This window comes from Anomaloglossus baeobatrachus, chromosome 1 (assembly GCF_048569485.1).
Source record: "Anomaloglossus baeobatrachus isolate aAnoBae1 chromosome 1, aAnoBae1.hap1, whole genome shotgun sequence".
Classification (NCBI taxonomy): domain Eukaryota; kingdom Metazoa; phylum Chordata; class Amphibia; order Anura; family Aromobatidae; genus Anomaloglossus; species Anomaloglossus baeobatrachus.
The window spans coordinates 620,206,479-620,221,446 of record NC_134353.1 but is presented as its reverse complement, the minus strand read 5'-3'; the positions used below and the strand labels follow the sequence as shown (position 1 = coordinate 620,221,446).

Sequence of the window (14,968 nt, the reverse complement as noted above, 5' to 3'; positions counted from 1 at the left end):
CTGTGGTATGATCAGACTATCTCCATGAATGGTCAGACATGGCCATTACACAGTACATAGCACAGACACATATAAGATTATCTCAGCACAGGAACATTTTTTGTAATCACATCCAACTTATAAAACTTATTTTCATTCCATAATCATTTGATTAAAATGAAGTGTGTTTGTGGGGAAACCCCCTTTAAGTATTCCCTTTCAGTACAAATGCATTGTTTTATTTGTCCTTTCCTTTTTATACCTTTACAAAAATGAAAAACAAAATCTGTGATGGGTCAAGATGCCATTTGTAAATGATAAAATAATAAGTAACAAAAATGAAAAGTCCAGCTCACCGATCAGCTGACTGATGTTAGATATAAATGTCCTGCGCACAGAATGGTCTGGCTACCAAGTAGAAAGTTAAGGCTGCTTTACACGCGTCAATATCTCATGCGATCGCACCCGCCCCCATCGTTTGTGCGGCATGGGCAATTTGTTGTTCGTGTCGCACAAAGTCAGTAACCCCCATCACACGTACTTACCTCCCGAATGACCTCGCTGTGGGCGACGAACATTCACTTCCTGAAGGGGGAGGGACATTTGGCATCACAGTGACGTCACACAGCGGCCGCCCAATAGAAGCGGAGGGGCGGAGATGAGCGGGAAGTAAACATCCCGCCCACCTCCTTCCTTACACATTGCCGGTGGCCGCAGGTAAGCTGCAGTTCATCGTTCCCGGGGTGTCACACGGAGCGACGTGTGCTGCCTCGGGAACGATGAACAACCGGAGCACAGAAAGCTTGACAATTCGAGTTATGTTCGAGAATAGCTCGATCACCAAAAGCAGGGCTTTTTAAAGCTACAGTGTGCAGCGAGCCATCGCTGGCAGCCTGCGTAAGCTGGAAACAAAGATAAATATCGGGTATCCAAGCAAAGCGCTTTGCTTGGTAACCCGATATTTACTGTGGTTATGTGTGCAGGGAGCCGACACTTCCACTCTGGGCTCCGCCCCCTCCTGCACGCTTCATTTACACAAAAACATACTCACACTCACCTGTACCCAGCCGTGCAGTCCCCGGCACTGACGTCCTCAGCAACACATGGCCCCGCTAGACTCCACCCACTTCGCACTCCGCCGCCCGCACACATGGCCCCGTTAGGCTCCACCCACTTCGCACTCCGCCGCCCGCACACATAACCCCGCTAGGCTCCACCCACTTTGCACTCCGCCGCCCGCACACATGGCCCCGCTAGGCTTCACCTACTTCACACTCTGCCGCCCGCACACATGGCCCCGCTGGGCTACACCGACTTCACACTCTGCCGTCCATGCACTTGCCCCCGCCAGACTCCACACACCGCCACCAACACACATGGCCCCGCTTGGCTCCACCCACCTCACACTCCGCACACATTACCCCGCTTAGCTCCAGCCACCTTGCACTCCGCACACATTACCCCGCTTAGCTCCACCCACCTCACACTCCGCACACATTGCCCCGCTAGGCTCCACCCACCTCGCACTCCACACACATTACCCCGCTTGGCTCCACCCACCTCGCACTCCGCACACATGGCCCCGCTCGGCTTACCTGCAGTGGTGAAGTCCTGCCCTCCCGAACTCAGCGCTGTCACTGTCCTCCATGGCTGCCACTTCACATTTCCTTTCTCTGCCGACCGAGACTGTGACTAGCAGTGACATCACAGGCTTCTGCGATACTTGGCTGTGAAGGCGGCGGTCATTGAAGTCAGTGACAGCGCTGACGTCAGCAGTGCAGGACATCGTCACCGCAGGTAATGTACCTCACTCCTGACAGCAGCACTTGTCATTCCCTGCAGTGACCTGGGCTGACCCATTGATGTTAGCTCAGGTCACTGCACTGCTCTCCCAGCCAATGGGGAACATTCTGTTCTTCATTGACTGGGACAGTGACTATGGTATGGATCGTCATGGGAACCCCTTGGATTACACCAGACCTGGATTTGTTTTTCTTTCTAATAAATATTTTGGGGAGTGTTTTTCCAAATAAAAATGTGTTTGTCATCTATTTTTTTTTTATTACTGACTGGGTTGGTGATGTCGGGTATCTGATAGACGCCTGACCTCACGAACCCCAGGGTTTGATGCCAGATGACATTACACATCTGGTATTAACCCCATATATTACCACGTTTGCCACTGCACCAGGGCAACGGGATGAGCTGGGGCGAAGCACCAGCATTGGCGCATATAATAGATGCGCCACTTCTTGGGCGGCTGCGGCCTGCTATTTTAAGGCTGGAGAGAGTCCAATAACCATGGACCTCCCTACTCTGAGAATATCAGACCCCAGCTGTCTGCTTTACCTTGGCTGGTGATCCAATTTTGGGGGGACCCCCACATGTTTTTTTTTTTTTTTAATTATTTATTTAATTTAAAATAACAGCGTGGGGAGCCCTCAGTTTTGGATTACCAGCCAAGGTGAAGCTGCCAGCTGTGGTCTGCAGGCTGCAGCCGTCTGCTTTACCCTAGCTGGATATCAAAAATAGGGGGAACCCCACGTCATTTTTTTTTTTTTTATTTTTTTTTTGGTAAATACAAGGCTAAGCACCTCTTAGTGCCACATGAAAGGCACCAAAGAGTGCAAAATTACAAAATGCAGGAGAGTGGGACATGATGTGTCTTTCTGCCATTATAATGACAGAAAAGACTGATATGAAGTGTACAAGCACAAGAAAATCACCAGAGTGCTCTACGCTGTGAAAAGCAGTAGAAAATGGCACTGGAGTGAACATGTGACCGCCTCATGTAGGTTGAAGCTATGGATCCTGGGTAAATTTATTTATTTTCCCTCCTTCAGTTTTTTTGCAGTACGCAAAAAAATCAGAAGGCACACGGATGACAAACAGATGACATACGGACCGTATACGGAATGGAAACGGATGCCACACGGATGCACCCGTGAAAGAAAGGACCGTTTTTTGCGGATCGCAAAAACGGATCGGTCGTGTGAATGAAGCCTTATTCTGATCTGCCGTTTATAAACAGAAGGCAAAAATAAGTAAATAGCGCCCCGAGCATCAGAAAATCTCCGGGGTTTCAGGGGTAGCTGAGACCCTGGAGATCATAATTCAGGCCATTTTTTCCGGTCCCTGCTCACGTGATCACCGGTATACACCGTGTACCGATGATCACGTTACAGTAAATGACAGCGCCGGTAAAAAAATATTTATCTCCCCTCTGGCATGAGCAAACATGTCAGTTGGGAGATAAATCTCGTCCCCGGTCCCCTCTGGTCCCCTGGTGTCGACAAAGTGCCCCCCCTCCCCCCTCTCAGAAATCCAAGATGGCCACGCGCAAAGCAGTGCGCCGGCCGCATTCACCCTACTCCTCTGATTTCTGTCGCATTTGCCATGACACATGCGACAGAAAAGTCCTCCCCTGGCCCTGCCAGGACAACCCCTATAATCCCACCGGTGTCCCATGGTACCTGTGCAGCGTTGATCCACCGCGGCCCCCTCCTTCACAATAGACGCTGCCGCAAGCACAGAGCGGCTGTCAGCTCAGCTTCCTGGTTTCAGATACAGTGAGTAGCGGTAACCATGCATCTGTAAGCAACTACAATGCCCTGCTTGTGAGGTAAGGAACATTGTTGATCAGGAGAGCTATACTACATTTTCAAATGGAGGTATTTGATTTTAAGTTGCCCTGCTGAACGACTACCAAACATGAGAGTCCGTTATACGTCACAAGAAAACATGGCTAAATAGCGAGCTCTGTTGTTTAGTATTCATTCAGCTGGATAACTGGACTTAAAGGGGTATTCCATCTCCAAGATCCTATCCCCAATATATAATAGGTGGAATAGCAATAATATAAAAAAATACCAATATTTGGAAATGTAGAATAGTTATCCTGATTAGGCATGTCCTTACCTCATGAGCAGGGCATTGCAGCTTTGGTAGCAACAATTGCGACATGGACTCTGCTGCTGTGGACCCGGGGAGGGTGGGTGCAGATTCATTGCACCCACACTCCTCACATGGAGGGTCTGCACTCCTAGAAAATGGGGGATACGTTCCCTGAGCGTGTCCCCTCATATTCTAGCTGGTCCAGAGTCATTGTGGGACCTCCTTATTTTTTTCCTTACAATAAATTGGTGAAAGAGGGAATGTTTTCGGGAGTGTTTTTTCAAACACATTTTTTTTTGTCTATTTGTTTTGTTAGTACTGACAGTTTGTGATGTCGGGTATTTGATAGACGCCATGACATCACAAACTGCTGGGCTTGATGTCAGGTGACCTTACAGCTAGTATCAACCCCATTTATTACCCCATTTGCCACTGCACCAGGGCACGGGATGAGCTGGGGTGAAGCGCCAGGATTGGCGCATCTAGTGGATGCGCCACTTCTGGGGCGCCTGCGGCCTGCTTTTATTAGGCGGTGAAGGGTCAATAACTATGGACCTTCCCACCCTGAGAATACCAGGCCACAGCTGTCCGCTTTACCTTGGCTGGTTATCCAATTTGGGGGGGACCCTACGCTTTTTTTGTAATTATTAATATTTATAAAATAATTATAAAAAAAGAGCCTGGGGTGACCTCCACATTGGATCCCCAACCACGGCAAAGCTGCCAGCTGTGGTTTTCAGGCTACAGCCGTCTGCTTTACCCTAGCTGGCTATGAAAAATGGGGGGACCCAACGTAGTTTTTTTTTTAACTATTTTTTTAAATAAAAAAAATTTATGGGGTTCCCTGTATTTTGATTGCCAGCCAAGGTAACGCCAGGCAGGTGGGCATGGCAACCCATAGCTGTCTGCTTTATCTGCGCTGAGAATCAAAAATGCCGCTTAGCGCTACGTCATTTTTTTTTAATGATTTATTTTTACAGCACTGTGATGTCCAGCAATCAAAATACAGGGAAGCCCTTTTTTTTATTTATTTAAATAAATAATTAAAAAAAAATATATATGGGCTCCCGCTGCATTTTTTGTATTGCTAGCTAAGGGTAACCCAAGCAGCTACTGGCTGCTAACCCCCACTGCTTGGTGTTACCTTCACTGGCAATGGAAAATCCAGGGAAGCATTTTTTATTTTTTTTGCCAAAAAACGACAAAAAAAATTGATGTGTGCTTCGCCATATTTTTGTATGCTAGCCTCGTACAGCAGGCAGGTACAGCTGCCCCCACCCCCCCAGCTGCCTAATTGTACCCGGCTGGGAACTAAAAATATAGGGATGCCCTTTTTTAAATTATTTCATGAATTTCATGAAATGATTAAAAAAATAAAAACACGTGGGCTTCGCCCCATTTTTGTGTCCAGCCGGGTACAACTAGGCAACTGGGGATTTGTGTCCGCAGCACAGGTTAGCCCGATGTTTCTGGGCCCCTCTGCTGCGAATTGCATTTCGCAGCTGCCCCAGAAAATGGCGCTCTCAAAGAAGCGCCATCATCTGGCACTGTATCCAACTCTTTTAGCAGCCCTGAAGCCGGGTGGCTTGCTGGGTAATAATAAGTTAATACTAGCTTTGTTTTTCTAGTTTGACCCGGCCATTAAGAATCTCCAATAAAGGGTTAAAAAAAAGACACCACACAGAGAAAAAATACTTTAATAGCAATAAATACACAGACACATTAGAGACTCTATGTTTATTACTCCCTCTTATCCCTCCACGGTCTTCTGTCTTCCTTCTCCTTCAACACATGCAGCTCTGCTCCATCAGCAGCACTGAATGGGAGAAAGACGCTGCTCCCCATGCAGGCTTTTCACTCCGTGAGTGATCAGTGCTGCTGGCTGTTAGCGGTAACGTCACCGCTGACAGACGGGTTTCCATAGCAACGGTGCTCCGATCACGTGATTCCCGGTGCCGCTGCGGCTGTTAGCCGGTCAATAATGGAACGGGGAAGCAGAACGGGGAGTCGACCGTGTGCCAGAGCATGTCGCCGGTACACGGCGGTACACAAACGTGCACCGTGTACCGGAGAGTGCAATGACAGGACCTAGCATGACATCAAAGCCATGTGACCAGTCTGTAGCCAAGGAGATAATAGACACGTGAGTGGTCACATGGCTATTCTGACGTCACAATAGGTCCTGCATCACTGCTGGTTACCGGGAGGACGCAGCAATTACCGATGGAAAAGCGGCGGGAGACAGAGTGCAGGATGCATCACGGGCACTGGTAAGTGTTATGGCAATGTTTATTAACTGTATGTGTACATTTATAATGTGTTTTTATGTGTTTGTGATGGCCTCCCATTGTTTTCAATGGGGTTTGAGAGGTTCGTCGAACGGCTCGTTGAACTGCTCGTCGAACGGGGAACCGTTCGACGAACCGAACCGAACTCGAACTCCAGGGGGTGGCTCATCTCTAGTCACGTGTCTATTATCTCATTGGCTACAGACTGATCACATGACTATGACGTCATGCTAGGTCCTGTCAGTGCATCCCTCCGATACGCGGTGATCGTTCTAGCATGTCCGTGTACCGGCAAAATGCTCTGACACATGGTCGACTCCCCATTCCTGCATGTGTGCGCTCTTTACAGAGTCAGCCCACATGCAGGGACTAGCTGTCACAGCCGGTAAATAGCGGCACCGGGAGTCATGTGATCGAAGCACCGTTGCTATTGTAACCCGTCAGTCAGTTGTGACGTCACCACTTGCAGCCCGCAACGGCAGCGGGAATCATGTGATCAAAGCACCATTGCTATGGTAACCCGCTTGTCAGCGGTGACGTCACCGCTTACAGCCTGCAGCCTCTGTTCACTCTCTCTGAGTGAATAGACTGCATGGGGAGCAGCAGCGTCTTCCTCCCATGCAGCGCTGTCTGATGTAGCAGAGCTGCATGGGTTGAAGGAGAAAGAAGACAGAAGACCAGTCTCTAATGTGTCTGTGTAGTTATTTCTATTAAAGTATTTTTTCTCTGTGTGGTGTCTTTTTTTTTAACCCTTTATTGGAGAATCTTAATGGCCGGGTCAAACTTGCCTGACATTAAGAATCTCTGGCTTAATACTAGCTAGTAAAACAAAGCTAGTATTAACTCCTTATTACCCAGCGAGCCACCCGGCTTCAGGGCAGCTGGAAGAGTTGGATACAGCGCCAGATGATGGCACTTCTATGAAAGCGCCATTTTCTGGGGCGGCAGCGGACTGCTATTCGCAGCAGAGGGGCCCAGAACGCTCGGGCTAACCTGTGCTGCGGATTACAATCCCCAGCTGCCTAGTTGTACCCGGCTGGACACAAAAATGTGGCGCAGCTCATGTCGATTTTTTTTTTTAATTATTTCATGAAATTCATGAAATAATTAAAAAAAGGGCTTCCCTATTTTTTTAGTTCCCAGCCAGGTATATATAGGCATCTGGGGGTTGGGGGCAGCTGTACCTGCCTGCTGTACCTGGCTAGCATGCAAAAATATGGCAAAGCCCACGTCATTTTTTTGGTGGGCAAAAAACTCCTGCATACAGTCCTGCATGGATTATGCTGAGTCTTGTAGTTCTGCAGCTGCTGTCTGCTCTCCTGCATACACTAGTGAATGGAGCATCCTGAGCCTTGTAGTTCTGCAGCTGCTGTCTGCTCTCCTCCATACAGACGGACAGCAGACAGCAGCTGCAGAACTACAAGGCTCAGCATACTCCATCCAACACTGTATGCAGTGGGCTTCACCATGTTTTTGTATGCTAGCCAGGTACAGCAGGCAGCTACGGGCTGCCCCCAGCTGCCTATTTGTACCCAGCTGGGAACCAAAAATATAGGGAAGCCCTTTTTGTTTATTTCATGAATTTCATGAAATAATTAAAAAAAATGACGTGGGCTTCGCCCAATTTTTGTGTCCAGCCAGGTACAACTAGGCAGCTGGGGATTGGAATCCGCAGCTCAGGGTGCCCAAGCTTTGTGGGCACCCCTGCTGCTAATTGCAGTCCGCAGCCGCCCCATAAAATGGGGCTTTCATAGAAGCACCAACTTCTGGCACTGTATCCAACTCTTCCAGCTGACCTGGTGACAGGTGGCTCGCTGAGTAATAATGGGGTTAGGGCTAGCTGTATATATCAACTGTCCCTAAGCTTGAAGTTCATGGTGTCACGCTAATATTAGACATGTCCACCATGAATTTCTAGTACAGACAAAAAAAACCACAACACACAGAAAAATATTTTTATTAGAAATATAACACAACACAATTAGTGACTCCATCTTTATTGAAATACAGAACCCCCCTCAGCAGTAATCCTGGGTCAAGGGTCCCGCGCCATCCAATCCGGATCCAATATCATTTGATCGGTTTGCTGGAAGGCAAAGCGATCAGATGATGTGTCAGGTTCAAGGGCCTGAATCACATGACACAGCAGCTGATTGTATAAAAAACCCCAAAAAACTACACACTTCTGTGTAAACTCCTGTCCGACAGCATCAGCTGATAGTTTAGCCAGCCGGACGGTAAAAAGCCAGCCTCACCGCTTGACTTATAGTGTCAGCTGATTCCGTCAGGTGACCGCATCAGCTGATCATCGCCAGGTCAGAGAGAGAGAGAAAGAAGAGAGAGTAAAAAGAGAGAGAAGAGAGAGAGAAAAAAGAGAGTGAAAAGAGAGAGAAAAGAGAGAAAGGGGAAGAGAGGAGAGAGAAGAGAGAGGAGAGAGAGAGAAAAGAGAGAGAGGAGAGAAAGAGAAAAGAGAGAGGAGAGAGAGAGAGAAGAGAGAGAAAAGAAAGCGAGAGAGAAAACAGAGAGAGGAGAGAGAAGAGAGAGAGGAAAAAGAGAGAGAGAGAGAGAAAGAGAGAGAGGGTGGGGAAAAGAGAAAAAGAGAGACAGAAAAAGAAAGAGAGAAAAAGAGAGAGAGAGACTGAGAGAGACTCAGAGAGACAAAGAGAGAGAGAGATAGATGCTGAGAGAGACTGAGAGAGAGAGAGAGACTGAGAGAGAGAGACTGAGAGACAGAGAGACTGAGAGAGAGAAAGAGAGAAGAGAGAGAGGAGAGAGAGATGGTAGAGATAGAGAGAAGAGAGAGAAAGAAGAGAGAGAGGAGAGAGAGAGGGGGAACAATAGAAAAAGAGAGACTGAGAAAAAGAGAGAAAGAGAGAGAGAAAAAGAGAGAGACTGAGAGAGACAGAGACAGACATAGATGCTGAGAGATTGAGAGACTGAGAGAGACAGAGAGAGAGAGAGAGAAGCGAGAGAGGAGAGAAAGAAAAGAGAGAGGGGAGAGAGAGAAGAGATAGAGGAGATAGAAGAGATAGAGAGAGAGCGAGAGAGAGGGAAAAAGAGAAAAAGAGAGACTGAGAAAAAGAGAGCGAGAAAAAGAGAGAGAACGAGAAAAAGAGAGAGAGGGACTGATAGAGAGTGAGACTGAGAGACCGAGAGAATGAGACTGAGAGACTGAGAGAGACAAAGAGAGAGAGCGAGAGAGCAATGCAGCCTCATTCCGTGAACTGCTCCGATTTTAGAGGTTTAGCTCACATGTCCGGCTCCTCCCCTCAGTGCATAATTAAATTAAATGAAATTATAAATACAGTGCTGGCCAAAAGTATTGGCACATCTGTCAGATAATACTCAGTTTCTTCTTGAAAATTATTGCAATAACAAATTCTTTGGTATTATTAACTTCATTTATTTTGAGTGCAATGAAAAAACACAAAAGAGAATGAAACAAAAATCAAATCATTGATCATTTCACACAAAACTCCAAAAATGGGCCAGACAAAAGTGTTGGCACCCTTAGCCTAATACTTGGTTACACAACCTTTAACCAAAATAACTGCGAACAACCGCTTCCGGTAACCATCAATGAGTTTCTTACAATGCTCTCCTGGAATTTTAGACCATTCTTCTTTGGCAAACTGCTCCAGGTTCCTGAGATTTGAAGGGTGCCTTCTCCAAACTGCCATTTTGAGATCTCTTCACAGGTGTTCTATGGGATTCAGGTCTGGACTCATTGCTGGCCACTTTAGTAGTCTCCAGCGCTTTCTAGCAAACCATTTTCTAGTGCTTTTTGAAGTGTGTTTTGGGTCATTGTCCTGCTGGAAGACCCATGATCTCTGAGGAAGACCCAGCTTTCTCACACTGGGCCCTAGATTATCCTGCAAAATTTGTTGGCAGTCTTCAGACTTCATAATCCCATGCACACGGTCAAGCAGTCCAGTGCCAGAGGCAGCAAAGCAACCCCAAAACATCAGGGAACTTCCGCCATGTATGTCTGTAGGGACCATGTTCTTTTATTTGAATGCCTCTTTTTTTTTTCTGTCAACTCTATGTTGATGGCTTTTCCCTAAAAGCTCTACTTTTGTCTCATCTGACCAGAGAACATTCTTCCAAAACGTTTTAGGCTTTCTCAGGTAAGTTTTGGCAAACTCCAGCCTGGCTTTTTTATGTCTCGGGGTAAGAAGTGGGTTCTTCCTGGGTATTCGACCATACAGTCCTTTTCATTCAGATGCCGACGGATAGTACAGGTTGACACTGTTGTACCCTCGGACTGCAGGACAGCTTGAACTTGTTTGGATGTTAGTCGAGGTTCTTTGTCCACCATCCACACAATCTTGCATTGAAATCTCTCGTCAATTTTTCTTTTCCTTCCACATCTAGGGAGGTTAGTCACAGTACCATGGGCTTTAAACTTCTTGATGACACTGCGCACCGTAGACACAGGAACTTTCAGGTCTTTGGAGATGGCCTTGAGATTGCTCATGCTTCCTCACAATTTGGATTCTCAAGTCTTCAGACAGTTCTTTGGTCTTCTTTCTTTTCTCCATGCTCAATGTGGTACACACAAGGATACAGGACAGAGGTTGAGTCAACTTTAATCCATGTCAACTGGCTGCAAGTGTGATTTAGTTATTGCCAACACCTGTTAGGTGCCACAGGTAGGTTACATGGGCTGTTAATTACACAAATTAGAGAAGCATCACATGATTTTTCCAACAGTGCCAATACTTTTTTCTACGCCCTTTTTTATGTTTGGTGTGGAATTATATCCAATTTGGCTTTATGCCATAAACATAAATGTTTATGTTTTTGGCTTTTTTTTTTATTGAAGACAAATTAAATGAAGATAATAATACCAAAGAATTTGTGATTGCAATCATTTTCAAGAAGAAACTGAGTATTATCTGACAGAATTGCAGGGGTGCCAATACTTTTGGCCAGCACTGTAATTAATTCTAATTTAAAATTAAAAATATGTTAAATTTTTTACCGGCACTAGAACTCGTGAACTAATGCTTTTGAGTCAAGCGCTCTAACCATTGAGCTACTGCTTCTAATGAAAAACATAGGCAGATTTGGTAATCTTGACTTCGGCATTGGAGACTGAAGTCTCAGATTACAGCGCGTTTCAGTTCAGGTGCTACGTGGAGAGGGCACAGATCGCTCTCTGCATCTTCATGTAGCAGAGCTGACATTTTCGTGTGGATTACTTCAGACCTTGATTGTTGTTTTGGGATCAATAAAGAGGTAAATGAGGTGTTTTTTGTCTTTTTTTCCCAAATAAAGGATTTTTCGTTGTGTGTGTTTATTTACTTTCACTTACAGTTTAATCATGGAAGGTATCTCGGGGAGACGCCTGGCATGATTAACTCATTATTACCCCGATTGTCACCGCACCAGGGCAATTCGGGATGAGCTGGGTGGAGTCCCAGGACTGTCACATCTAATGGATGCGGCAATTCCGGGCCGGCTGCTGGGTGATATTGTTAGGCTGGAGGGCTCCCCATAATGTGGAGCTCCCCATCCTGACAATACCAGCCTCCAGCCATGTGGCTTTATCCTGCCTGGTATCAAATATGGGGGAACTGCATTTTTTTTTATTATTTATTTATTCATTTTACTGCACAATATAGACCCCCCCCCGCCGGCGGCTGTAATTGGTTGCAGTGACACAGCTGTCACTCATCGTGGGGGCGTGTCTGACTGCAACCAATCAAGGGCACCAGTGGGCGGGGAAAGCACAGAATAACTAATTGAATAATGAAGCGGCAGCCATTTTCAAAAGAGGAAATGCCACTGGAGATTTGTGACAGCCGTGCAGCGAGACGCCCGTGATCGGTGAGTAGGAAAGAGAAATGGATTGTGCTGGGGACGCAGGACGCATGCAGACAGCAACATGTGCACATAGCCTTACCGTGAAAAGCCACGTTTTTGGTGCTCGAACCTGTTCTCGAACGTAACTCGAACTGTCGAGCTTTCAGCAAAAAGCTCGAGTTCGTCGAACGTCTCGAACAGCCCCCAAAATCACTCAAACATAAAATTGGCGAACCTCGAGCCTCGAACATCACTCATCTCTAATCATGTGCTGTTATGCTGGATTTAAAGTATTTTCTAATAAAGTGGAGTATTTTTTTTGGAGAGCGCTGGAATTTTTTCTTTATAAAATAATAAAATAATATTGCAAACAGATACATTTTAATGTTGAGTGGTATGGCTGCAAATGTTTAAACCGTAACCGTCGCTTTAATTTTCATTTCATAAATCATTAGTATACATGAAAATAAGCAAATTTGTAATATGTCTTTTTAGACAAATCTGCTTCTTTCCCTACCAGAACTAACCAGTCATTATCAAAATTCTCAGTTCTGAGGTAAAATCTGGTAAAATCTGTGAATACTTTGAGATTACTGAGATAGTAGATAGTGGTTGGTGCTGATGAGATTTAATGCAGATAGAAGAGGGGTGGAGTTCTGCCTCTAGTTCCTCCCTTTACCTCTAGCTCCTATTTCTGCATCTAGCTCCTCCCTCTGTCTCTAGCTCCTCCCAACTTTCATCATCATAAAATCTCATCAGTAACAACTGCCATCACCTATCTCAGTAATGGGAAAATCTTCACTGAATGACTGATCAATTCTGTGGAAGAGAAAAAAACAGATTTATCTAATACAGTATATTCCAAAGTTGCTTATTTTCATGCATGTTATGAATTTATTAAAAAAAAATGTAACTACGGTTATGCTTTAAGCACTAGTTATCCATATTTGGGTATAATACTTTATGGACATATTGTTCTTATAATGCACAGTTATTAATTGCTCATTACTCAAATTCATGGTCATCCATGAAAAATGTGCTTTGTTGATGAGAGAAAGAAATGAAACTGCTAATATATAGGTATGTTATTATACATTGGTGTTTTATTTTTGCAGCTGAGGACACTGATATTGACCCAGAGACTATGAAGGCCGGAGCTAATGGATTTATTGGGTGCCTTTCTTCTGTGCGTTTCAATAACATCGTACCACTAAAGACGGCTTTCAAAAAGAATCTCACTTCTCAAATAATAATAAAGGGGAGAATTATAGAATCTAGTTGTGGATCAGTGAATGGGGTGGATGCAGGAACTGGTGAAACAACCCACTCGTTTGCAGGTAATTTTACACTCACATCATTTATTTGATATTAAAGTATAATAACTTATGCAAAGCAGTTTTTCCTTCTATTCCTCTATTACCCCATTTTCATAATTATCATTTAAAAGGAATGTATAATAAAAATATTGTATGATTGTACAATGTTAAATATAGGGACCCCCATACAGCAGTACAAGAAATCATACTGGGCATAACTTAGCCCAAACTGGTCATTAAGACCATGGCACAGACTCAAACAGACATATGAAAAGTAAGAGGACAAGAGTCACAAAGTGCCAAAAAAGTAAATATATGTTTATTAGAGTATTTTATGTGCAACCAGCAAAAAGAGGGGATAAAAGCACAGAGGGATGTGATACGCAAAACATGACAACAGTACAGATTAATTTAGAGTAGGACCGATTTACAAAAACACACCATGAGGGTAAGATGTCAGGGCAATTCTCAAAGATAATATATAAAAAGTACAAGTGCATGCAATAAATACTTATAAATAAGACCTCCCAAAACACCCTTCTTGGATCAAAAAAAATCAGGTCAGATGGCATGATGCCGAAAGATGTAACAATATAAAGTGGCCAGTGCATCTAAATTGGCCAGTGCAGTCCTGAGTGTTGAAAAAAGAGCTCCTCCATACCCCACCTAGGTAAGTTTCGCCTCTTGGGATGAAGTACCCAAATCTGGCTTCCTCAGGGAGGGAGAAGGCATCCCAAGAGGCGAAACGTACGTAGGTGGGGTATGGGGGAGCTCTTTTTTCACGCACTCACGACTGTGCACTGGCCACTTTAGATGCAGAGGAGACTTTACTCCATCCCTTCCTGAAGAATATAATAACTTCCTCTCCCAGCTGGTAAAAGAAAATATGAGGGGAACAGCCATCTTTGACTTAAGGGCCATTTACATGCTGCAACATCGCTAACGATGTATTGTCAAGGTCACGGTGTTTGTGACGCACATCCGGCATCGTTAGCGACATCGCAGCGTGTAACACCTATGAGCGACCTTAAACGATCGCAAAAGAGGCAAAAATCGTTGGTCTGTGATACGTCGTTCATTTACCAAAAATCTGGTCAGTAGCGAGGTTGTTTGTCGTTCCTGCGGCAGCACAAATCGCTATGTGTGACACCGCAGGAACAAGGAACAACCTCGTACCTGCGGCCGCCTGCAATGAGGAAGGAAGGAGGTGGGCGGGATGTTCGTTCCGCTCATCTCCGCCCCTCCGCTTCTATTGGACGGCTGCCGTGTGATGTCGCTGTGACATCGTATGAACCGCCCCCTTAGAAAGGAGGCGGTTCGCCGGCCACAGTGACGTCGCAGGAAAGGTAAGTCCGTGTGACGGGTGTAAGCAATGTTGTGCGCCACGGGCAGCGATTTACCTGTGCCGCACAACAGACGGGGGCGGGTACGCCCGCTAGCGATCTCGCTAGTGAGATCGCAGCATGTAAAGCACCCTTAAGTCCTAACAAATAACGAGGATCTGGTTGAGGTACTAAGGGTAGCAGGGACACTGGGACTCAGTGATCATGCTTTCCTTGAATTTGGGGTTGCAAGAGGGGGGAACACCTGAGAAGACACAGACTTCAAGGCTTGATTTTAGCAGAGTGGACTTCAAGGGCCAAAAGGCAAAGATTGGTAAAATTCCATGACACCTAATTCTTA

General features: G+C 45.7%; 1 protein-coding gene across 1 annotated transcript in view; it reads left to right on the top strand.

Annotated features, from left to right (window-relative positions):
• The window catches only part of LOC142245804 (contactin-associated protein-like 4), a 795,990-nt gene that overhangs the window by 742,575 nt on the left and 38,447 nt on the right, over positions 1-14,968 (top strand). The window contains exon 22 of the mRNA XM_075318773.1: positions 13,085-13,306. Within this exon, the coding sequence (XP_075174888.1) occupies positions 13,085-13,306 (222 nt within the window). The remainder of the gene's footprint in view (positions 1-13,084; positions 13,307-14,968) is intronic.